This window comes from Nycticebus coucang, chromosome 6, assembly GCF_027406575.1.
Source record: "Nycticebus coucang isolate mNycCou1 chromosome 6, mNycCou1.pri, whole genome shotgun sequence".
Lineage (NCBI taxonomy): Eukaryota > Metazoa > Chordata > Mammalia > Primates > Lorisidae > Nycticebus > Nycticebus coucang.
This window is the reverse complement of record NC_069785.1, coordinates 34,789,347-34,811,657: the sequence shown is the minus strand read 5'-3', so window position 1 is coordinate 34,811,657 and position 22,311 is coordinate 34,789,347. Positions and strand designations below refer to the sequence as shown.

The window sequence follows — 22,311 nt, the reverse complement described above, 5'->3', positions numbered from 1 at the left end:
AACCAAGATACAAACTCAAGTCTCTACTGCAAATTCAGCGTTCTTTCTTATATGGTGAGTAGCTAATAATAATATACTAAGGCACACCTTCTAGGAGTATTTCGAACTTTTAGAAGAACATAGAAATTCTCCTCATAGGAGTCTAGTTTTAAAAAAGGAACCAAGATATAATTACAAAGATGATCACATTTACAGCGTCATTTATAATGACAAAAACATTGGAACATATCTTAATTTTGTAACCAGAAAAATCTGAAAGTTTTTTTTCGAAAGAATACAGGTTGGGTTTTCTTGTAGTTGCATAAATATCTCTGCAGGGATTCACAAGAAAACAAATGATAATTGTTTTTTTCTTGGATAGAGAACTTGGTTATGGGGAAAGAGGTGGGAGGTAAACTCATTGGTATATATTTGATTTTGCACAGTTTGACTTTTGAACCATGCAAATATATTACTTATTTAAACAAAATTTAAGTAATTTAACACAAAATTATATTTTCTGGTCTTAAAATTTTAGGGTACATGGTCAGGTTTTTATTTAGTGGCCCTTTTCAGCAAAAAGTAAGGCTGTGGCTTCCTGTGGACTTCCGAGTTTCGAGTTTCGGATAGTGGACATTTTGGGTACTGCAGGGCAATTTCCAAGGCAATTGATATGCATACAACTGGATCATCTGATAATTCTAATTTCAGACTTTGGTTCCCTTGACCCTTAAGTATACAGACAATGTGCTCTGAATTTGGCTCAGAGAATATAGGCATCATTGAATTAAGTCAGGATTCTATTGCTAACTTGCTATTAGTAGAAACTTAATTATATAAGTGTGGAATTTGAGCACAAAATGACATGTTGGTGAAGAATCACAATATAGGGAACCAAAATGTAAAATAGTAATGCTGGGGTTTGAGAAAGAATTTACAAATTTCTCTAAAGAGGCATCAATTGTGTTGCCAAGCTCTAGTTTGGAGGGAATTCCTGCTTATTGCCCACTTAATGGAGTATCTCCCCACTTAACCTTTCCCTCTCCCCTCCCCCACAACAGAATGCTTTGTGTCTTAGATTCTAGTTCTGTTTTGATCTGACCTTTATCCTTCCTTCCTTAGATCCCTGTGTATCTACGGGAGCCACCTTACTTGTTGGATCCTGCACCTGACTGTCTCATTCTAAAGCTTTTCTGACGGCTACGGTTAGTGCCTAAACCTGAAAGGATGGCTTCAGATGGAGGTAAGTCTGCAGGTTGTGGGGAGTTCCCCACCACCTGCTCACATCCTTGGGGTTTCAAATTTGACACTTCACCTGGGAACATGTTCTTAGGGCTGATCTAAAGGAATATGAGATGCTAGACCCCACCAAAGTCATCGCATTTGGGGAGGCTGGGGAACGTGATTTTATCATTCACATTGGGGTTGTGAAATGAACAGGGCCTTCCTGGAGGTGACTCAAGGCACCTCCAAAGAAACATGGTGTGTGTATGGATATTAGTTAACATTGCGATTCTCTGAAACAGGGGATGTGTTTGTGTGGCAGGAGAGGGGATTGGAGATCTCTGTCCTAAGCAAGGCACAGAGAGGGATTAAGGGGAAGGTCCAAGTTCCTGTCTTCTTTAGCCAATGGAAGCCTGCTCTCAGATTTTGCTCTGAGAATATAGCAGGGCTGGGGGTGGAGGGCACTGTCAATCTTGTGGAGGGTAGGAGTGGGTAGAGGATGGTAGAGTAGGGGGCCGGTCTAGTCTTTTGGGGGGAAATTGTTTGTAGGGTTTCTGTTGTAGACAAATAAAGGTTTTCTGTGCTGGAAGTTATTCCCTCTGTTCAGAGTCCCATGGCTCCTTCCAGCCCCAGAAGTGGCTTCTCTTTTCAGTCCAGGAGGCAATTTTCTTTTCTTTTTTTTTTTTTCTATTTTGCTTTTAATTAATATATTTTTAAATTTCAGAATATTAGAGGGGTACATATGTTTGGGTTACATGAATTGCTTTTGTACAGTTTGAGTCAAAGTTATAAGCATGCCCAGGAGGCAATTTTCTTGCTTCATCATGGCTAGGGGAGGTGTCAATTCAGCCAGGTCTCGAGCTGGGACCTAGTGATGCTCTTAGTTTTTCTTCTGCTTTGTGGAACTCAGGCCCCCAGACCCCTTTCATTGTGTTCAGTACTCCATGGCATACTCCTATCCCTCTGCTTTATGGTTGAGATGAATTTGAATCTGAGTTTCCTCGTGCGTGTATTCCATGGTTAGAAAGCAGAAGCTGAGTGTTGTAAGTTTGCCAGTGGAGTATTTTTTGTAAGGGAGAGGAGAGTAGCTTAAAATTAAATAGATTATGTTTATTATTATCATTATTATTATTATTATTAAAAGTCCTAGGAGACACAGGTCCTGATTAATTTTTTTTTTTTTTTTTTTTTTTTGAGGCAGGGTCTCACTTTGTCACTAGGTTGAAGTGCGATGGTCCAACCATAACTTACTGCAGCCTTGAACTCCTGGGCTCAAGCAGTCCTCCCACTTCAGTCTCCTGAGTAGCTGGGACTACAGGCACAGGCCACCATACCTGCTTTTATAAAACATTTTTTGTAGATATGGAATCCTGCTATCTTGCTCAGGCTGGTGTCAAACTCCTGGCCTCAAAACAGTTCTCCCACCTCAGCCTCCCCATGTGCTAGGATTACTGGTGTGAGCCACCTCCCCAGCCACCGGCCTTGGTCCTGATTGATAAAGTACATACTGTGTACTTACCTTTGGGCTCTTTGAATGGAGTTTGTATAGCTCCTTCTCAGCAGACTTCATTGTCCTTTCCTTAGCACCCAGCTCAGCTCCCTGTTCCCAGGGGGCCCTGAATTTCTGGTATAAGGAACTCCAAACAGAAGGAATACTCATAGTCTGCATCACAAAATTTTAATAGTTTTTAAATCTCTGGAAACTCCCTCTCCATGACATCCTTCCCTCACCCATTTCCTGTTCCTTATCTAATCCTGTGCAGTTATTCCTGGTTGTTATATAACAAAATTTCTGGGAACCAAAATTTCAATTCACATACCCTCTTCTGGGAGCAGCACTTCTGTGAGTGGTGATGGGCCACAGAGCAGCTGGGAGCAAGCAGTGTTCAAGTGGTTTGAATCTCTTGTTTGGAGTAGGTATGAATAGGAGACGTACATGTTTAATGGGTGGATGTGATAGGACATATGAACTTCATGTGTCCTGGAGTCATTGCTCCTGCTTGTAGACTGTGCCTTTCTTCTGCTGCTGTTTCAGATTAGGAAAGACAGAAGAGATTTAGAGGGAATGGGCCAAGAATCTTTTGGAAACTGCCTCTTTCCCAAGGGCCTGTGTGGGTACCTGGAGTAGGGCTAGAATTTATCCTGGACTCTTACTGCATTGAGGCTGCTGTGGACTGTTTTCCCCGCAGAGTGGGTGTCAATCCTTTCCCTGTCTTAGGGAACTGCTGATGTGGCTAGCAGGCGATTATTGCTAGGAATTTTCTTAGAGAAACTCTTACTCTCAGGATGCCTTGGGCATGTCTCTTCTGGGCAGACAAGGGCCTATGTGTCTTTTTGGAAAGAGAACAGTGTCCAAGTACAGTGGTTCACGCCTCTGCACACTCTGAGTGCAGGAGGATCACTTGAGGCCAGGTGTTCAAGACTAGCCTGGGCAACATAGTGAGGACCCCTTCTCTACCAAAAAATTGGAAAAACAAAATAAACAACAACTTCTATAATACAGTAACTTCTCAACTTGGAGTAAGGGACATCAAAATCATTTGGGGGTCATTTGCCAACTACTGAGGTTCCCTGTCCCTACTCCCTTTGTCACCTGTTGAGAATAATTGCTCTGAGACTTTAAGGTCTATTGGGGAACTAAGACTAACTCTGGTCTTTTTTTCTCCTACTCCATTCCTGTTTTTTTTGCTTTGTCTCAACAGCATCTCCATTGCCAGGACCTGATATGACCGTGAAACCTGGTGCCACCCTGTCTCCTTTCACTGCACTTCCCTTTCCCCCATCTACTCCTGGCCCACCAGACCAAACACCCTGGGAGCCACCTCCACAGGCCCCCGTGCCTTCAGCATTCTCTCCAGGCAACCCACTTGTGCTCTCTGCTTTCCCTAGCCCATTGTTGGTGACAGGGGATGGGGGCCCTTGCCCCAGTGGGGCTGGCAAGGTCATTGTTAAAGTCAAGACAGAAGGGGGACCAGCTGAGCCCTCTCCAACTCAGAACTTTATCCTTACTCAGACTGCCCTCAATTGGATTGCCTCAGGTGCTCCCTGTGGGGGTCCTGAGGATCCGCCACCTCTATTTGTGACAGCTTCTAACATGAAGACCACTTTGCCCACAAAGGCTGTTGGGACCCCTCCTCAGGCTTCACCACCAGTTGCCCAACTGGCCCCCATTGTGCCTTTGGAACAGGCTTGGCCGGGACTACATGGCACCACTGGGGAAGGAGGCCTTGCAGCCATCCAATCAAAGCCCTCACTGGGGGACCTCTCCTATACTTCCAAGGGTGTTTATGAGAACTTCCGTCGCTGGCAGCGTTACAAAGCCTTGGCCCGGAGGCATTTCCCCCAAAGTCCTGATGCAGAAGCTCTTTCTTGTTTTCTTATGTAAGTGGGGAGATCTGAGACTAATTCTTCTAGGGCTTTTAGATAAGGATTTTGGCTTAGAAGTGGGAGCTTAGGCTATTTAGAAATACTTGATGGCAGGTCATGAAGGCCATGGAGATGCTATGAGGATGGAAAACATAATAATAATCATAATCAGTCAGCCCCTGCACCCACTTCCCAGTTTATAACAACCTTCAAGTGTCTTCCCTTAAGTGATCCTCTCAACCCTGGGGACTCAGGCAAGCGGTTTGATGGTAATCTTCATTTACAGATGAAAAGACAAAAGCTCACAGTCAAAGTAAGGACAGTAACTGGGAGTTAGATCTCTGGCTGCAAGTGCTAGGCTCCTTCTGCCCTACTTTACTGCCTTCCCACACGGAGTCGAGCCGTCCACACCAGCCAGGACGAGGAGTACTGGGGAGGAGCCCGGCACTCCACAGCCCTCCCCACCCATGTTATTCAGAAGTCAAGTTGAAGTAGGGTAGTGGTAGAGCTCGTTTAGTGGTCAAAGAAGAGCCTGGGCTCCACCACTCACTAGAGTTTTGATCCTGGGTAGGACATTTCACATCCCTTTAGAAAGGGGATAAAAAGGGGATAATTATACCTACCTTAGAGAGTTGCTGAGAAGATTAAATGGGCCGATCTATGTGAGGTGCTTGGCAAAGAGTCTGGCATACAGACTGCTTCATTAAATGGTAACTTATTGTTATTATTATTATTTTTTGAGATAGAGTCTCACTATGTCGCCCTCGGTAGAGTGCTGTGCTGTCACAGCTCACAGCAACCTCAAATTCTTGAGGTCAAGCAATTCTTTTGCCTCAGCCTCCCAGTAGCTGGGACTATAGGCAGCTGCCACAACGCCCGGCTATTTTTTTTTTTTGCCCGGCTATTTTTTTTTTGTTGCAGTTGTCATTGTTGGTTAGCTGGCCCAGGCCGGGCACAAACCCACCAGTCTTGGTGCATGTGGATGGTGCCGTAACCACTGTGCTACAGGTGCCAAACCAACTTATGATTATTGTGATTATACAAAGGCAGTCTAAAAGAGAAAAAGAACTCAGAAGGCCAACACAGTCTCCCTTAAGGGTACCACAGGAGCCCCAGGTCATGGTTGTTTGTTTTGTTTATAAAGTTGTCATTAGTCACAAGGAATACAAGGAATATTCTCTCCTTCCCACCCAGACCAGCTGTCTCTCTCAACTGCACTGTGCATTTTGTGTGAGCCACTATATAGCACATAGCACATTTTATTGGACTTTAAAAAATTTCCATGGTGGGCAGTGCCTGTGGCTCAAGGAGTAGGGCGCCGGTCCCATATGCTGGAGGTGGTGGGTTCAAACCCAGCCCCGGCCAAAAACCACAAAAAAAAAAAAAAATTTCCATGGTGCTCCTCCAGTGGCTGATCCTAGAGGAGCCCCCCGCCCCACCCTGACCATGGAGCAAATGAATCTGGGGGCTCCCCTAAAGTCCTAGGTGGAGAGCATCATAGTGATTCCTTGTTTTCTTAGAGACTGGCAGGTGGAATTTCTAAACCTTGAGCCAGTATGGGCTCTCAGGGGCTAGGCAGGATCCATTCGTTTTGGGTCCTAGCCTGCTCCTGCTTCATACTCAGGCTTCTGGCTGGAGTCTCCCCCAAAGTGCAGTGCAGACCTCTGTAACAGGGAAGGTGGTAAAATGCTCAGTCCCTGGGATGCTAGGGTGATGCAATTAATAGTTATAATGACCTTCCCCAGGTGATTCTAATGCACAATAAAGTTTTAGGACTCGAAGGGAAAAAAAAACTAAGCCCTTACTTTAGGCCAGGTTCATTATTTCTTCTGGATTATAAAGGGCTCAGGGGCCTTCCAGAAGTGTGTGTATGGGGTCTAGTATTGGTGTTGGACTGTGAGGGTATCCTGGAAACAAAGACACACACACACACACACAAAAAAAACCAATAAATAAAAACACCACACAGCCTTCAATTAGAGATTAAATGCAAGAGCCTCTGGGCAGGGGTAAGCCTACTTTATAGTGAATCGCATTCATTTAATAACATGAGTGCTTCCTTCCTAATGTTTGGCTGAGGATAGCACTGTGAGAATTAGGGGTGGTTGCAGCCTTTGATTTTGAAAGGTGGGGAGAATTATCTGATTTTGTGTGAGATTTGCAAATGTCAGTGAGAAGACAGGCAAGTGTGGTAAATGAACTGATGGGGGAGGTTGATTCTGGGAGTCTAATCAGAAGGGGACATGACAGGGACTGAGGGGCACATTATATGTGTTGAGCAGCAGGGGTTGAATTCAGGTGGGCGGGCCACACTTTTAGAATGTGACTGACACAAGGTGGGTTTTAGCCCAGTGCTTCGTTCCCTGGCCCGACTGAAGCCCACCATGACCCTGGAGGAGGGACTGCCGAGGGCGGTGCAGGAGTGGGAGCGAACCAGCAACTTTGACCGGATGATCTTTTATGAGATGGCAGAAAAGTGAGTCTGATGGACACTCCTCCTCCGGAGAGGGGCTGTGTGGCTGAGAGCCCTGGGGACAGTGGCACAAGCTGTATTATAGGCTTCTGTCTGGATGAGTGGGGGATTATTAAAAGGAATTTAGGAGAAGGGGTGTAGACTAGGATGGGGTCTCCTGGATCCTTTCTGCTGCTTCCACCACCTTGACTTCTGAGTTTTTCTATCCTGTTTTCTCTTGGAAGCTCCTTCCTCTCCAGATCTTGAATCTAATATAGGGGCCTTGATATTGTAGGTCTTAGGAGGATATCAGAGCCCGATAGGTGTAGAAATCCCTTGCTGAAGGGATGTAGCAAAGAGGAGGTAAGCTCTTCTAGGAAGGTTATTTTCTCACTGACCAGGTAACAAGTGGCTCTTGTTGCAGAACTTTAGGATTACCCCTCCTCCTTTGGAAATAGTGCACAGAAAATCCTTTCTTATCTGAGAGTGAGACTGGTTCTGGAAGAGCCAGGGGAAGTCAAGGTCCTAAGATGTCCAGAGTGATCTCCTGGCTCTTTCACTATTTTTCCATGATGATGTCCTTTGTTAAAACAAAACCGTGAGGAAATTGAACGCCCTTTCCCAAGTTTAGCTTCTACTTCTCTGAGGAAAATGAACGCCCTTTCCCAAGTTTAGCTTCTACTCTGAGGAAAATGAACGGCCTCTCCCAAGTTTAGCTTCTACTTTCTTCTCCAAAATCTTCTGGGCCCTGCCTCCTAGATTCACCTTTCCAAGGCCCCAGGCCCAGCCTCCGGATTGGATATCTCAGCACTGCCTACAGGCCAGTGCTGCTTCAGGAACTCACTTTATGGTTGTAGGCAGGGCAGATGAGGCCTCCAGGGGCCCACTTGTGAGCTCCCACCAGGTGATTGCTCAAGCTTGACTGAATTCCACAAACCTGTATTAAGTGCTGCTGTATACAACCTGTGAAGTTGGGAGAGACAAGGCATGGGAAAAAGGTGAAAGCCAGGGCTAGGTCCCGGAAGAGTTTATAAGCTCTAAATCATTTCTTTTCTTAAGTCTTCCTAAGTGATGATTGAAGGGACTATGGGAAACTCTCCAGGTTTCCCAAGAACTGTTATTAGGTTCCCCGTGAGCAGCTCCCTCCTGGGTGACATGACTTGGGCAGGTTGTGGCCAATTGAGAGCACTTCCTTTCTTATGCTTTTCTGCAGCCTGGGTTCGTGGCAGTCCTGGTCCCCTCAGCACTGCCTGTGCCTTCCTCACCCTTTGCAGGTTCATGGAGTTTGAGGCTGAGGAGGAGATGCAGCTTCAGAATTCCCAGCTAACCAATGGGTCTCAGGGCCTGTCTACTGCAGCCTCTTTGAAACTTGATCCTCCAGGACCCCTTGTCCCTGAGGTTTGCCAGCAGTCAGGTAAGGCTACCCAATTCCAACAGGAGTCATGGGCCAAAGGCTCAAAGGGAGGTGCACAGAAGCCAGCCCCAGATTAGGAATGACATCGCCCATGGTTCTGCCACCTTCCCTCCAGAGTGGCCTGTGATGTTCCAAAAAGACCACCTCTTACGAGGCTGGGTTCTCAGGTTCCCTTTGTCCTGAAAGCAGTATTGCTCTTGGACAAGTAAACTCTCAACAAGACTGTCAGTGAGGCACAGAATACCTCATCTCCCTTAGAAATGAGGTCCAGACCAAGGAGTTTCTTAGAATTTTATGGGTTCTAAGATTCCTCATACAGTGATTTTCTCTTAGATCCTCCAGCTCCTAAATCTTCAAATGGCTACAACTCTTCCAGGTTGGCTTGATCCAGCCTGGAACCATTTCTGTGTACCCAGGTTGCTGCCCTTAGAAGCAGAGTTGGGAGGTAGAAGCCATAGTTGTGGTGCCACTGCCCATGCCCCATCCATCTCTTCCCTTAGTGTACATTCCAAAGAAGGCAGCCTCCAAGGCACGGGCTCCCCGCAGGCGTCAGCGCAAACCTCAGAGGCCTCCAGTTCCTGAGGCCCCCAAGGAGATCCCACCAGAAGCTGTGAAGGAGTACACTGATATCATGGAAGGGCTGGTGGGGAGTCACTCAGCCACTGGGGAGCCAGAAGGAAAGCAGGAAGAAGAAGAAGAGCAGCAGCAAGAGGAGGAAGGGATGTACCCAGACTCAGGTCTCCTGAGCTACATTGAAGACCTGTGTTCTGAGGAGGTTTTTGTCTCCAAGGTGGGCTGGGCCTACACGTCTGGTTTCTAGTAGATATGGGGTGGGCTCCCTGGGGAAGCAATGTGTATGTATGTGTACACACACACGTGTATGTACAGTTTGGTGTTTGTGGTTTATAACAAACCTGGGGGTGAAGGTGAAGTTGGGAGGGCTCATGGCTACTTCTCTGCAGTGGCTTGTTTCATAGGTTACCTCCCATCGAGGACTCACATCACTTTTCCTTCTGTTCCCCAGGTGGAGGCCGTCATTCACCCTCAATTTCTGGCAGATCTGCTGTCCCCAGAACAACAGAGGGATCCCTTGGCCTTAATCGAGGAGCTGGAACAAGAAGAAGGACTTACTCTCGCCCAAGTAAGCCTAGGATGGAGGGAATATCAAAATAAGAAGCTCTCATGATTTTATCTAAGTCTACACTGTCATGGATGACATGGCTCTAGAAATAAACAGCTTTAGGATTGGGCCTCATGTGCTAGTAGGTAAGGGGCTGTGGAAACAGGAAATGAAAGTATAAAGGCCCAAAGCATAGGAATAAGGCAAAAGAAGGCAGGAGAGAGCTACTATCATTTAAACCTCGTGCTTGCTTTCCCTGCTTTGCCCAAATACCATCTCCTACCACCCCGTCAGCCCCTCTTCTCACAACCATGTATAGAACTGGTATTTATCCTTCTCTTCCAGCTAGTCCAGAAACGACTCCTGGCCTTGGAAGAAGAGGAGGATGCGGAGGCACCTCCAAGTTGCAGTGGAGCTCAATCCGACTCAAGTCCTTCTGTTTCTGATGAAGACGAAGATGGGGGTGGGCGGCTTCGGCCCTTGCCTGGGCCTCGCGGGCCTGGGGGCACTGTTCGCCTGGGAAAGGCTTCTTCTCTGGGAAAGCGGGCAAGAGAAGTGCACAGTGGGCGGGTGCGAGCCCTAGATGGCCTGAGGGGGTTGCGCACAGATGGGAACACTTTGCCACCCCACAGGAGCTGGGACCTGTCACTAGACCGTGCAACTCCTCAGGGAACTCAGGGGCCCTCGGGTATGGAGAGAAGAGGGTCTGGGAAGGTTATAAACCAGATATCTTCATATCAGGATAGCCACCCCGGAGGTGCTGGGTCCCCTGGACTCTGCCTGGGTGTTGATGGAACTTCAGATGCTCTGCCCCTTTGCTGGCAGGAAGACCAGCGTGAGAGAGCTCCCAGCTTGGATGCTGGACTTGCAGAGCCATCTCCTCTGCAAGGACAGGGGCTAGATAGTCAAGTCCTGGGGCTGCCAACAGGACAACAGATGGGGGGTCTTGGAGTGCTTCCTCAAGGGCAGGAGCCATTAGCAGTGCCCCAGAAAGATGGTTCAGGAGCAGCATTGGGAGATGGCAGTGGTCTTCCCATGAATCCAAGTTACAATCAGAACCCTTCCCCTAGAGCAGCTGGGGACAGGGACGGCTCCTCTCTCAGCCCAGAACTTTGGCTGAGCAGTGAGATGGATGCTGTAAGCTTGGAATTGCCAATACAGATTGAAGAAGTCCTAGAGAGCTTCCGAGATGGGAAACATGTAACTGAGCCCCAGGTAGGCTGCCAGGCACTGGGTTCCAGAAACAATATTACTCCGGGTTCTGGAGAAACCACAGCCCCTGGGGATGAGGAGGGCAGTGTGAGTTCCTATGGAAGCACAGATGCCATAGCTGCCCTAGAAAAGAGAAACTACCGCAGCTTGCCAGGTCCTCCAAGGGCAAATAGCCCGGCCCCGAGCCCCAAAGAAAAAAGAGAACAAAGCCCTGAGACCTTACGGGATCCCAGTGATCTGTGGGCTAAAGGTTGCTCCCCTTTGCTGGAAAGCAGAATTGGGCCCTCCACAGTGGGATCTTCCAAAGAAACCCTCCTGCCTGTTTGCCAAGGTGATCTCCTTATCCTGGGGACCCAGGATGGTTCTTCCTTCCCTGAGGCTAGCCAAGAGGCAGAGAGCAGGGGCACCTCCTTTTCTCCCCTGGTGGTAACCACAGATCACATCAGCACACTAGATGTTAGAGATGACTGTGGACTCCAGCTAGGGGTCAGCGAGGATACTTGCCTGCCAAATTTTAATTCTTATGACCTCCAAGGAGAGGGCAGGGAGGATGCTGATCTTTCCAAGCCTAAAGACTGTGTTCCTTTAGAAGGGAGTCAAGAGTCTTATGCACTTGAAACCCCCAAATCAGTATCTTTTCACCAGGACCATGGAAGCACTTCCCCTATACAGGAAACCAAGGATGCCTTAGTCCTGAGAGAAAACCCTCCTGTTAGTGAGACATGTAGCTCAGCAGAAGGAGCCAAGGAAAAGGAGAAGGAGGCAGAGGAGGAAGATGAGGAACTCTCCAACTTTGCCTACCTCTTGGCATCTAAACTTAGCCTGTCGCCAAAGCGGCTTCCTCTCAGTCCCCGCCATGCCCCAGGAGGTCGGGCTACCCAGAAAGCATCCCACCTTCTCTGTGCTGAGGCAAGAGGCCTCAGCCAACCTCCATATCCTGTTGTCAAGTCTGGGAAGCGAGTTCTAGCTGGAGGTCCAGCCCCTGCTGAAAAGAAATCCCACTCAGGAGTTCAACTTGGGGTCCCTGGGGAGAAAACCCTGGCTCTGGGAGTGGTTCGGCCCTCACAGCCCCGTAAAAGGCGGCGTGACAGTTTTGTCACAGGCAAAAGGAAGAAACGACGTCGTAGCCAGTAGGGACAGGACCATCTGACCCCACTTGCGAGTCCCCAAAGGTGGGTGCCCCAAAGCAGATTTCACCTCTGGTGCTCACCAATGGAGAGTCAGCCTCAATCCAATGTTGTTTTTATTGTTCTGCAAAGGTGCTATGTGTGGAGAGGCAGGTCAGACTGGCTAGGATGTGGATTGTTCCCTTAGTGGGAAGTGAGGGGGATATACCTTTGGAAGGAGTTATATGGGAAAAAACTGAATAAAGATTGTTTTCATTGGACAGTGCTTTCACGGTGCCTTTCTTTTGTACTCATGTCTTTCCTGCAAGATTGTAAGGTACTATAAAGAAAGGAGGTAGGGGTTCTACAAATCTAAATACCTTACCTTGCCTCTAGCCTTACCTTCACTCCCTGCAACCTCCTCTTGGCAACAGACTGGCTTTCAGGTAGTGATAATTCCCCCAATTGGAGGCTGAGAAGTCTCCAATGATCACTCTGTTCATCCTTCATCGCAAGCCTGGACTTGGTGTTGGGAGGGCTTGTCTGGACATCCTATAATTATCTGCCTCTCTTTAAGTCTACAGATGGAAAGATGCTTTTACCTGTCACATCTGAAATAGAGATCTAACTTTCTAAATCTAATTAGTTTTCCATAATTATGTCTAGACACAACACTTTTAGGGGGCCTTGTTTTCTCTTCCTTGAAGAGACTGGACAAAAAGGACTGAACTGTTCACAGCTCATCCCATGGCACAGAGACCCTCCTATATGGGTGGTCTGACCTGCAGGGAAGAGGCCTGTTCCTTCCTGACAAAACTCTGTTTCCACTGCAGGTGAAGGAATGAAGTCTCTGTAGAACTATTAAATAGGGAATGATAGTAAGCTATTTTTTAATCTTGAATGAGGACAGAACAAAAGGGAATGGGCTTAAAAGAGGTTTGTGAAGAAGTCTGTTGAAATGTGCACATACAAGGGATGACAGTAGTAGGGGAGGATATGAAATCTCTGTGATTTTTGCGCAGGAAAGAGCCCTGTCCATCTGGATGAGGATCCGTTCAGCTACAGCCAAGAGGAGTGACCCAGCCCTTCAACACTGACCCTGAAGGACCCTTTGGGATCTCCCAGTGAGCATCCTACAACCAACCATTCACCCCTTTGCTTCCCATCTAATGATACCATCAATGTGACTGAGCTTCATTTTTTTAATAGATATAGATATATATTTATATATAAAATAGTTTCTTACAAAAAACACAACCAAACAAAAAATTAAAATCAACGTAAAACAGATAATGATAACAAAAGTCAAACAGGAGCAGAGATGGGGTCAAGGTGCTCAGTCGCCCTTCTGCTTGGGCGCTTGCCCAGTCCCGTTGGCCAGAGCAGTGAGGCTGCCTTGGGATGAGGCATTTGGTATCTGGGAGGTGTGGGGGGGGCGCAGGTAGGTGCTGAAGAGCTTCCCATAGAGTGGGTCATTGAGGGAGAAGTTCTGGAACTGACCTGGACAAAGAAGAATAAAATGGGAAAGAATGAAAAGACCTAAGAATGAGGGGAAGAAGATGCCCCGATTCTTTTCTCAGAAATGATCCATCCTGGCCCCCTATAATCTATTAACTTCCCAAGTCCAGTTTTACATCCTCTCTCCCTGTCCAGCCTGTTTGTCCCAGCTTACTGCCATGAATGTTCATGCGAGGCTGAGAAGACAGTGACTCACAGAGGGAAAGGCCTTGGCTGGGTCCCGCCTGGCACAGCTCAGCATGCAAAGTGGTGGCAGCAGGGTGTGGAGAACCCAGCAGCAGGTGCAGGATGGTGCTGAAGCCATCTTTGTACAGCAGGCGGCCGGGCCCCTCTGTGTGCTCTTCAGCAAACAGCTTGGGAGAGAAAGGGATGAAAGTCAAGTTTTCTTCTCACGCCATTGCCTCACACTGCCTTGCAGGTTGGCCTGACAGGCTCCTCCTCTTCCACAAGTGCTGTGCTCATGTCTTTCCTAACCCTCAAGGTCTTTTCTGTGGGAAAACTGTAGACTATAGCTGTTGCCCCCTTCCTGGTCCCAGGTAGGCCCCAAAAGAGATACTCCGAATCTTCAGCTTTAGACAGTTTGTCAAGGGGTTAGATACTAAGCACCTACTATCTAGAAGATGCTGAAACAGTACACCCCACAACCTCCTGATGTGAGGTGAACATAATCATGAGATGCCCCCTACCCACAGGTACCTCAAAGGCCAGGCGAGTCAGCTCCTTGAGGCTCCTGCCCCCATCCAGAGCTGCTAGTGCAAGGGCTACATCTCGGAAGTCCACCATACCCTCGGCATCCTGGAGAGTGAAGAAGAAACCAGGGCAGTGTGGGGACCCTGCAGCCTCTCTCCTGCTCTAAGGGTTTTGTCTCCTCCCTCTTCAAAGCAGGCATGAAGATAATCCCTGTGACTGCTTCTCTCAGAACTGTGAACCGCAAACTCTCTAGGAACCCCTGGAATTTCTCTCAAGTCATAGGGTTTCTCAAACTATACCAAGTCACCTGGTGACAAAGACTTCCCATAAAGGGACTTCCTAGGAATGTTTGGGAATCCCTTAGGAATGAAATTACCATCAAGTTTCTGACATGTCAAAGGAGGGCATTCCAGGCCCCCAACCTGGACAGACTGGTTCCCTCCTCTGACTCAGCCTATGTGGCAGAACTAGTCCAACAGACTGAAAGGGGGCCACTGGCATAATTTCTTACAGAAAGCCCCAGGAGGATGCCTGCAGTGCCAGCTCTATGGAAGACCATGGATTTGGATTTTTGCTTCTGCTCTGCTACAGGCTAAACGGAGGGAATGCTCTCTTTTCGGGGACAGCCTGCCTCAATCTAAGGAATCTATGCATGGTCACTCTGTCCCTTCAGAGGCTCTCGAGAGTCACAGTCTGCATCTCAGATCCAAAAATGCTCCTTGGAACCACTGCTAGTTATTTACAAACACAAGAATCTTCTAGATTATAATTTGACAAGGAAACTTGGTTAAATCCCAGGAAATACAGGGTTTGCCAAGACGCTTTAAGAAGTTCAGGAATCCTCAGAGAAGCCACAAGGATACTTAAAATAGTCTGCCCAAGTATTAAAAATACTTCTGGGTCTCAAACTCTCAACTGTCTAACCTGTCTAGTGTTGTTTTCTTCATGTCATCTTCTCCCCCTAACCTTCGTGACTCTTCTTCTGAGAACTTCCCCCAGCGCCCCTCAAGGTCTTATGATTCCTCATCTTTGCCAATCTCTTAAGTGGCTTTAGAAATGTATAGACTTTACTGATTCATTGTTTCTTGCTTGTTTTTCCTCACAATGATTAAAACATTGCTCTTCAATGCACTGGATACTTGACAAAAAAATGAATCCTCCTGTGGATCTCAGATGCCATCTGACAAGCGCTGTCAAAAGCGCCTGTGCAGGCTCCAAACTGAGCACCCAATGCCAGTGATATGGATACTAGGAGATGGTCCTTAAGTCCTGAACATGTCAGCCTGGAGGGCAAGCCTGGGTTCTGACCTCTGTGTTCCAGTTCCTTTACCTGCTGGAAGTAGCTAAAGGCACCAGCCACTGTTTGAGGATCAGCGAGCTGTAGCTGCTTGGCAAACTCTTCCTGGCTGATCATTCGACTCCGGCCTGGCTCTGCCCCAGCGTCCACACAGCCAGGGGATAGCCTACAATGGAAATGTTGAAGGCAGAGAGCTGTATCAGTTTCTTCCTAGACATACCACCCAGCAGGACCATTGAGTTCTCCCAGCACAGGGTCACCTGCTGTTTTTCCTTTTATTTTTTTTAGACAGAGTCTGACTCTGTCACCCTGGGGTAGAGTGCCATGGTGTCATAGCTCACAGCAACCTCAAACTCTTGGCTCAAGAGATCCTCTTGCCTCAGCCTCCCAAGTAATTGGGATTATAGGTGCCTGCTACAACGCCTGGCTAGATTTTCTATTTTTAGTAGACACGAGGTCTCGCTCTTGCTCAGGCTGGTCTTGAACTCATGAGCTCAAGCAATCTGCCTGTCTCAGCCTACCAAAGGGCTAGGATTACAAATGTGAGCCACCAGGCCTGGCCCTGCTACAGTTTTTCTAAGATATATTGACTCACAGGCCCTTGAGAGTCTATCTTACTTTTTCACATGTTTATTATATATACTTGTTTCTTTTTTCCCCTTCCTTTTATTTACTCCATTAACTTTTCTTCCCCACCCCCACCAAGTCTCACTTTGTCACCCTCAGTAGAGTGTTGTGGCGTTACAGCTCACAGCAACCTCAAACTCTTCGGCTTAAGCAATTCTTTTGTCTCAGCTTCCCAAGTAGCTGGGACTATAGGCGCCCACCACAAGGCCCACCTATTTTTTTGTTGTTGTTGTTGCAGTTGTCATTGTTGTTTAGCAGGCCCAGGCCAGGTTTGAATCCTCCTGCTTTAGTGTATGTGGCTGGCTCCCTAACCACTGAGCTATGGGTGCTGAGGCACTCCATTAACTTTTCTTTTTCAAATTTTTTTTCTTTTTTGAGACAGAGCCTCAAGCTGTTGCCCTGTGTAGAGTATTGTGGCATCACAGCTCACAGCAACTTCCAACTCCTGGGCTTAAGCGATTCTCTTGCCTCAGCTTCTCAAGTAGCTGGGACTACAAGTGCACACCACAATACCCGGCTATTTTTTGGTGGTAGTTTTCATTGTTGTTTGGCAGGCCTGGGCTGGATTCGAACCTGCCAGCTCTGGTGTATGTGGCTGGCGCCGAGCTTTACTTTTCCTAAAGTTCCTATTTTTACGTTTTAAAGATTTTCCTTGCTCTTTCCCATTTTTTCCCCTTTCTTCTCATTCTTTCTCACTCTGTGACAATGCTCATACCCTCATTGTCAAAGCCACTTACCCAGCCTTACGAAGCACCTTTCCCAGTTCCCAGAGCTGTGGCTCCAACGCCACCTTCAGCCGGCCCACCACAATCACAGGCAAACTCCCTACAAATTCACATTCGGTGGCTGGAATGCCCAGGGCCCTACAGAAGGAAGAGGGATGGAATAGAGGGGGCAAGAAACAGAGGAAACTTCTGAGGGTTCATTACTGATTCTGGTTGACTGAGTAGGGAGAGCCCATCAGGCCCCTTTAACTTTCTCTTCATAGTCACAGCTGTTCATGAGACTTTTCCACTGCCTGCTTCCCTATCTTTGCCTCAAAACCTTGCCCTTCCCTGCCCCCCACCTTGTGGTTTCTTTGCCCTGGCTATTTGCTCCAGGAAATACTTTGTGGGAAACTCACTGTGCCATGACTCTCTGGACATTGTTAGCATAGAGGGTGGGGTCCCTGCTCTCCTCAGTGCTGGGGTGATACACAGGGAGGAACTGAAACAGATACAGTTCTTATCAGGACTTCAAAGTAAGGAGTAACTGGTTCCATCTTCCTTCTCCAAGGCTTTAGGAGTCTGAGATGTCCATTTTCCCATCCCATTCATGGGGGTCCTACCTCCACATCCACAATGCTGCAGGGCTGAGAAGCTGTGAGCCAGAGGACTTTGAGTCTAGGAGAAGAGAGATATTGGCGCTCACCTCCCCTGAGGAGGGGAGAGGAAAAGTCCTGCCTGTTGATACACAAATGGACTCCTAGCCATAGAGTCAGCTGGGAGACTTGAGGGGAAGGCCAGAAAGGTGGCTGAGAAAGACAGCAGAGCTGCAGAGACATGCCAGAGGAAAAACTGAAGATCACCAGAGGTTTCAGTAACAGAAGAAAAAGGGAAGAGGCATGTCTGGTGGATCTTAAGAAGGGACAAGAAAGGAAGAATCACAGAAACATAGGAAAGTGCAGACAAGCCATAATCACACCAGGAATGACTTAGGTAAAAGAGCTGAAAGCACCACCAGGTTATATGGAGAGATCAGAGGGAAAGGGGCTTCTCCTTCTCTAGCGTTTTCTCAGTCTTGGGATGAAAAAGGCCCATTCACCTTTTCAATTCTGGAGATTGAAAGATGGGCCAGGAATTGTCTAATGGACCTTGCATTCCACCCTCACCCCAGGAATACCAGAACTCACACTCCGGGGCCCCTCCATGCCCAGCTAGTGGTGTCCTATGAAAGAAACAGAGGAGAGGGTAGACGAACATTACTTTTATTTCCAGTCCTTGGAACTGGCCAATTATCTTGGAGGAGAGGCCCTGACCCCGCCCCCAGACGCACATCCCATTACAACACCCACAGTTTTCACTTATTTCCATTTAGGGCGGATTCATGCTTCCCTTCCCCCCTTTTTTGGACTAAAGACTCACCAGACTGTTGGGGTAGCGGATGAGGACAGGCTGCACAGGTACCCCTGCGATGAAGGCTCCTAAATCCCATTTCCACCCCCACCCCCAGGCAGAGGTTAGTACATGGAGGTAGCTGGAAGGCATGAGTATGGGGGTCTGGCCAGTTCTCAGATGAGATGGGGCCTTGCTCCATTCAGTGATCATTTTCCCTCTAACTCCTTGACTTGTCAGCATCAGCTAGGAAGTTCCCCATCCCTCCCCACCTTTCCATTTCTTGGGTTATTCCAGAGTTCCTGCTCTGAACCTGCCACTGCTTTTTCCCACACCGTACCACCCACTATCCCTTTATTCACCTGGTTTGAACTTAAGCAAAGCCTTCTTGTTGGAACAGGTGCCCTCAGGAAAGAACAGCACCTGGGGGAATAAAAGAAAAGAGCAGGAAAAGGTGGAGAAAGCTGAAGGGAAGGAAAGAGGAATGGAAAGCCTCTTTAGGAGGACATAAAAGGTGAGAAGGTCTCAAAGCCCTTACCCACCTGGGGCCACTTGCCTCCTGAGGTGGCCCGCCTTCGGACCTCCTCCACCACTCTGCGCCGAGAGGCTGGGTCATGCCGGGATACTAGGATGGCTTGGTTGAATCGAAGAAGAGCTGGGGGTGGGAAGGATATAAGGAGGAGTCATTTGGTTTCCACCCAGGGGCATAAACATTTGCAGCCTCCATTTCCTAACAGTATGAGATAATTCTCAGTTATCTCTTTTTTTGTTTTGTTTTGAGACACAGTCTCACTTTTGCTGCCCTTGGTAGAGTGCTGTTGCATCATAGCTCACAGCAACCTCAAACTGTTGGGCTCAAGCGATCCTCTTGCCTCAGTTTTTCATTTTTTAAAGTAGAGACGGGGTTCTCACTCTTGCTCAGGCTGGTCTTGAACTTGTGAGCTCAAGCAATCCACCCACCTTGGCCTCCCAAAGTGCTAGGATTACAAGCATGATAGCTTTCAGTTATCTTTGTCCTAGGGACAATCCCTTTGTAGTCCTTTTAGAAAACTGATCAGAGCTCCCTCCAACACCTTCTCCACACCCCAGCCCTCAGAGTGTCAGAGATTGGGTTGACAATAGTATTAATTGATATTTCACTTACCAATCCCTTCTAACTTCTCCCTCCCCACTTGTGGCCAGTTCTTCTCTCCAGTGTCTCTAATTCCTGACTTTTTTGGCCAAGAGTTGCCATCCTTCCCCCTTCCCCCTGTTGAACTCTCTCACCTCCAATGACAGGCACAGAAAGGTTCTCAGCTCGAGACACAACCTTGGGCAGGTCACAGGGCAGCAGAACAATGGGGTCAAAGAAAGTGGAGTGGGGGGCAGCAACAAGGACAGGGGCTTGAAGGCGAGAGGCCCGCTGGCCACGAACGCGAATCCGGAGGAAGCCCAGCAGGAAAAAGAGCAGGCGGCTCAGGCCCAGCACCCCATTGTGGCACACAGTCCTGGCAGGGCAAGGCTGGGTATCAGTGGAGGCAGCAGTTCTGACCCTTGCTCACCCCCAGATTCAGGCACCAGGAAAGTAGGACACCCCTCTTTTCCCCTCAAATAGGCCTTGGTCAAGGGCTGAAGTCTCTGGCCACTTTGGGACTTATCAGGCCACATTAGACGGAGTTGAAATCCTGGGTACCACATCTGAATCTGGCTGACTCATCCCACCTACTGTGGTTGGTTTGAGTAGTTTTAGAACCCTCCCTCCTCTTCTCAAAAGGGGAGCAGAATATACAGGAGGGAAGAGAAGTAGGGTCTCTGCGGGCTGATCTCCCACTTACTTCCTCCATCCTGTAATTGGCTCCTGAAGCTGCTCCTCAGTAAGACCAGCCACTTGCAGCCAGGCAAAGGGCCAGAGGAGAAAGAGGACGATAAAGGCCAAAAGCACTCGGATGGGGGCCAGCAATGCCCCCAGGAGGCAGAACTGCAGAAGGCGGGAGAGAATGCCACTTCAGGCCTGGGAGATGCTCCTTCCACAGCACCTCCCACAATGATGGACCCAGGAGCAGAAGACCATCATTCTTTGCAGGTGAGAGGTGATTGATGTGGGAACAAGAGAGGAGACTAGGACCCAAGTGGGGTGACGATATAAAGGAGGGCAAGAGAATAAAAGATTAAAAGTATCAAGGGCCTCATTTTCTGTCTAGCAGTTGGTCCCCACCCCATCTATAAAAGGGAATGTCATAAAACGCATCTAGCACTTAGAGGATTTAATGAGATAACCAATGTGAAATGCTCGCACTGCACTTGATATGGAATAGGCTAGAGATAGGTCCTCCTCCCCCACATCCTATTCCATAAATAGCTCTATGTACAACAGAAAACCAGGTGTACAGTTCTTTCTACTTTCGGCCTGGGAGGCAGAGGTTGGAAACACTGAGAGGTCCACTATTCAGGCCTGGGGTCAGCTTTCTGCCCAACAGGAATCCCACAGTACTGGGGGATGGAGAAGAGAAGAGCTCGGCCCTACTCCGTGGGTTGGGGTTGCCAGGAGCCAGGGTGACTCCATAGGCTGCCTTGGGGAGGGAGCAGGTAAACAAACCTAGCCCCTGGAGCCCGTCTCAGGGGAGTCGATGACAGCAGAAACCCTGGACACTCCCTCTCCACACCACCCCCAGGTCCCCGAGGCTCTCCACTTCCTGGTGCCAACCCCCTTTCTATCCTCCCTGCCCCCTCCCAGAGGTGCTGCAGTGCGGGGTGGGGGGAATAGGAAGAAGGGGTGTTGGAAGGGCACAAGGACGCAAGCTTCAGGCCTAGAAACGTCTTCCCTCTAAGTCAGAGCCCCGCGAGGAGCACTCAGCACGTCCCTGCCCCCATCCCGCCTTTCTGTAGCCGACTCCATCCTAGCATCAGCCTCCGCAGGATGTAATCCGCATTGCCCCAGGCCCTCCATCTCTCCTGCCCCTGGGTCTCCTGCGGTCCTCCATCCCCACCTACTCAGTTCTTGCACGTCTTCGAGCTTGTCTACTGCCCAAGCCCGAGTCCTCTCCAGGACTCCTAGCCCGCCCCCGGCCGCCCCCACGTGCGCATCCCCGCACTCCTGCTCCGCAAGCCTCTCAGCCAAGTCCTTTCTATGGATCCCCAAGTCCGTTGGCCAGGGCTATAAAAGGGCCAATTTTCATTTCCCCACAAGTCCTCCCGACGCCCACTGCCCACACCTTACCTTAACTCTCTGGAGGCGGGAGAGATGTAACTCATGCACGAAGGGGTTCGGGGGTGCTGGAGGACCGGGGGTGGGGTCGAGGGGGGCCCAGTCCCCCGGACTCCCCTGGCTCATGGCGGGAGAAGCTGGGAGGGAGGGCGCCCGGGCCCCGGCCCCGGCCCCCGATCCGCAGAGGAGCTGCAGCGGCAGCGACGGCGGCGCTCTGGCCCCGGCCCCGCCCGGCGCGGCCACCCAGGGGCGGGGAGCAGGCGGCGCGGCCCGGCCCGCCCGCGTTGTCAGGGTGCCGGCCGCGGGGCGGGGCTTCCAGCGCCCCGGCTCCCCGGTTCCTCGGCGCTCGCTCCCGCAGTCCCTCCGGCCATTGTCCTTCGGCGGCCGATCTGGCCGAGCCGGGGCCTCCGCCCTCCAGTCGTTACTCTCCGGAGACCTGGCCGCCGCCTGCTCCCCGGGCTTCGAGCTGGGGCGGGAGTGGGGCCGCGGGGTGGGCGCCCCGGCTCCGGGCCCGGGCGCCGAGGTCACTCGGGGAGCGCAGATCGGGGTGGAGCCTTCGGGCTGGTGAGAATGGAGGGCCGGGTGGGCCCTACGCGGAAGCCGGCAGCTCCGGGATAAGGAGCGGCCCGGCTCTCACTGCGGGTTACCGGGCCCCATTCGCCCCTCCTCGCAGCAGGACCACCTTCCCTTCCCGGTCCCGGCGACGCCATCACACGAGGGCTGCAGGTTCTCGCGCCCTCTGGCGGCCGCCTGGCGCATCACACACCGTGCTGCATCACGTCCTGCCTGCGCCGGGCAGGGCGGGGGGTGGAGGCGCCGGAATACCTCGGAACGCTTGCCTGTGTGCTGCGGCACAGGCTTGGCTGGGAGAGGCGGTGGGTCCGGACCTCTCACCTTCTCTCTCAACGCAGGACACAGTAATTCCCCTCACCCACAGGCTCCAGACTACTCTAGAAAACTTTAACTGTTCAGCTCCCTGGTCGTCAGGCCATGGGGTGATCAGGAACCAAGGAACTGGATGCACTTGAG

The 22,311-nt window shown here is 49.6% G+C and overlaps 2 protein-coding genes across 2 annotated transcripts; one reads left to right on the top strand and one right to left on the bottom strand.

Moving 5' to 3' along the window:
- The first annotated feature begins 1,191 nt into the window (after positions 1–1,191).
- Positions 1,192–12,089, top strand: NUTM1 (NUT midline carcinoma family member 1). The gene is made up of 7 exons (XM_053595021.1): positions 1,192–1,222; positions 3,906–4,584; positions 6,917–7,045; positions 8,296–8,435; positions 8,936–9,225; positions 9,460–9,576; positions 9,901–12,089. Exons 1-7 carry the CDS (start codon positions 1,207–1,209, stop codon positions 11,899–11,901), a joined length of 3,372 nt encoding a protein of 1,123 aa, XP_053450996.1. The 5' UTR covers positions 1,192–1,206; the 3' UTR covers positions 11,902–12,089.
- A 976-nt stretch (positions 12,090–13,065) lies between these two features.
- Positions 13,066–22,023, bottom strand: LPCAT4 (lysophosphatidylcholine acyltransferase 4). The gene is made up of 14 exons (XM_053595022.1): positions 21,295–22,023; positions 19,913–20,055; positions 19,365–19,585; positions 18,641–18,753; positions 18,461–18,521; positions 18,129–18,187; positions 17,897–17,931; positions 17,333–17,387; positions 17,129–17,211; positions 16,743–16,868; positions 15,412–15,544; positions 14,088–14,186; positions 13,588–13,744; positions 13,066–13,373 (listed from the first exon to the last, which is right to left on the bottom strand). Exons 1-14 carry the CDS (start codon positions 21,406–21,408, stop codon positions 13,210–13,212), a joined length of 1,563 nt encoding a protein of 520 aa, XP_053450997.1. The 5' UTR covers positions 21,409–22,023; the 3' UTR covers positions 13,066–13,209.
- Positions 22,024–22,311: the final 288 nt, after the last annotated feature.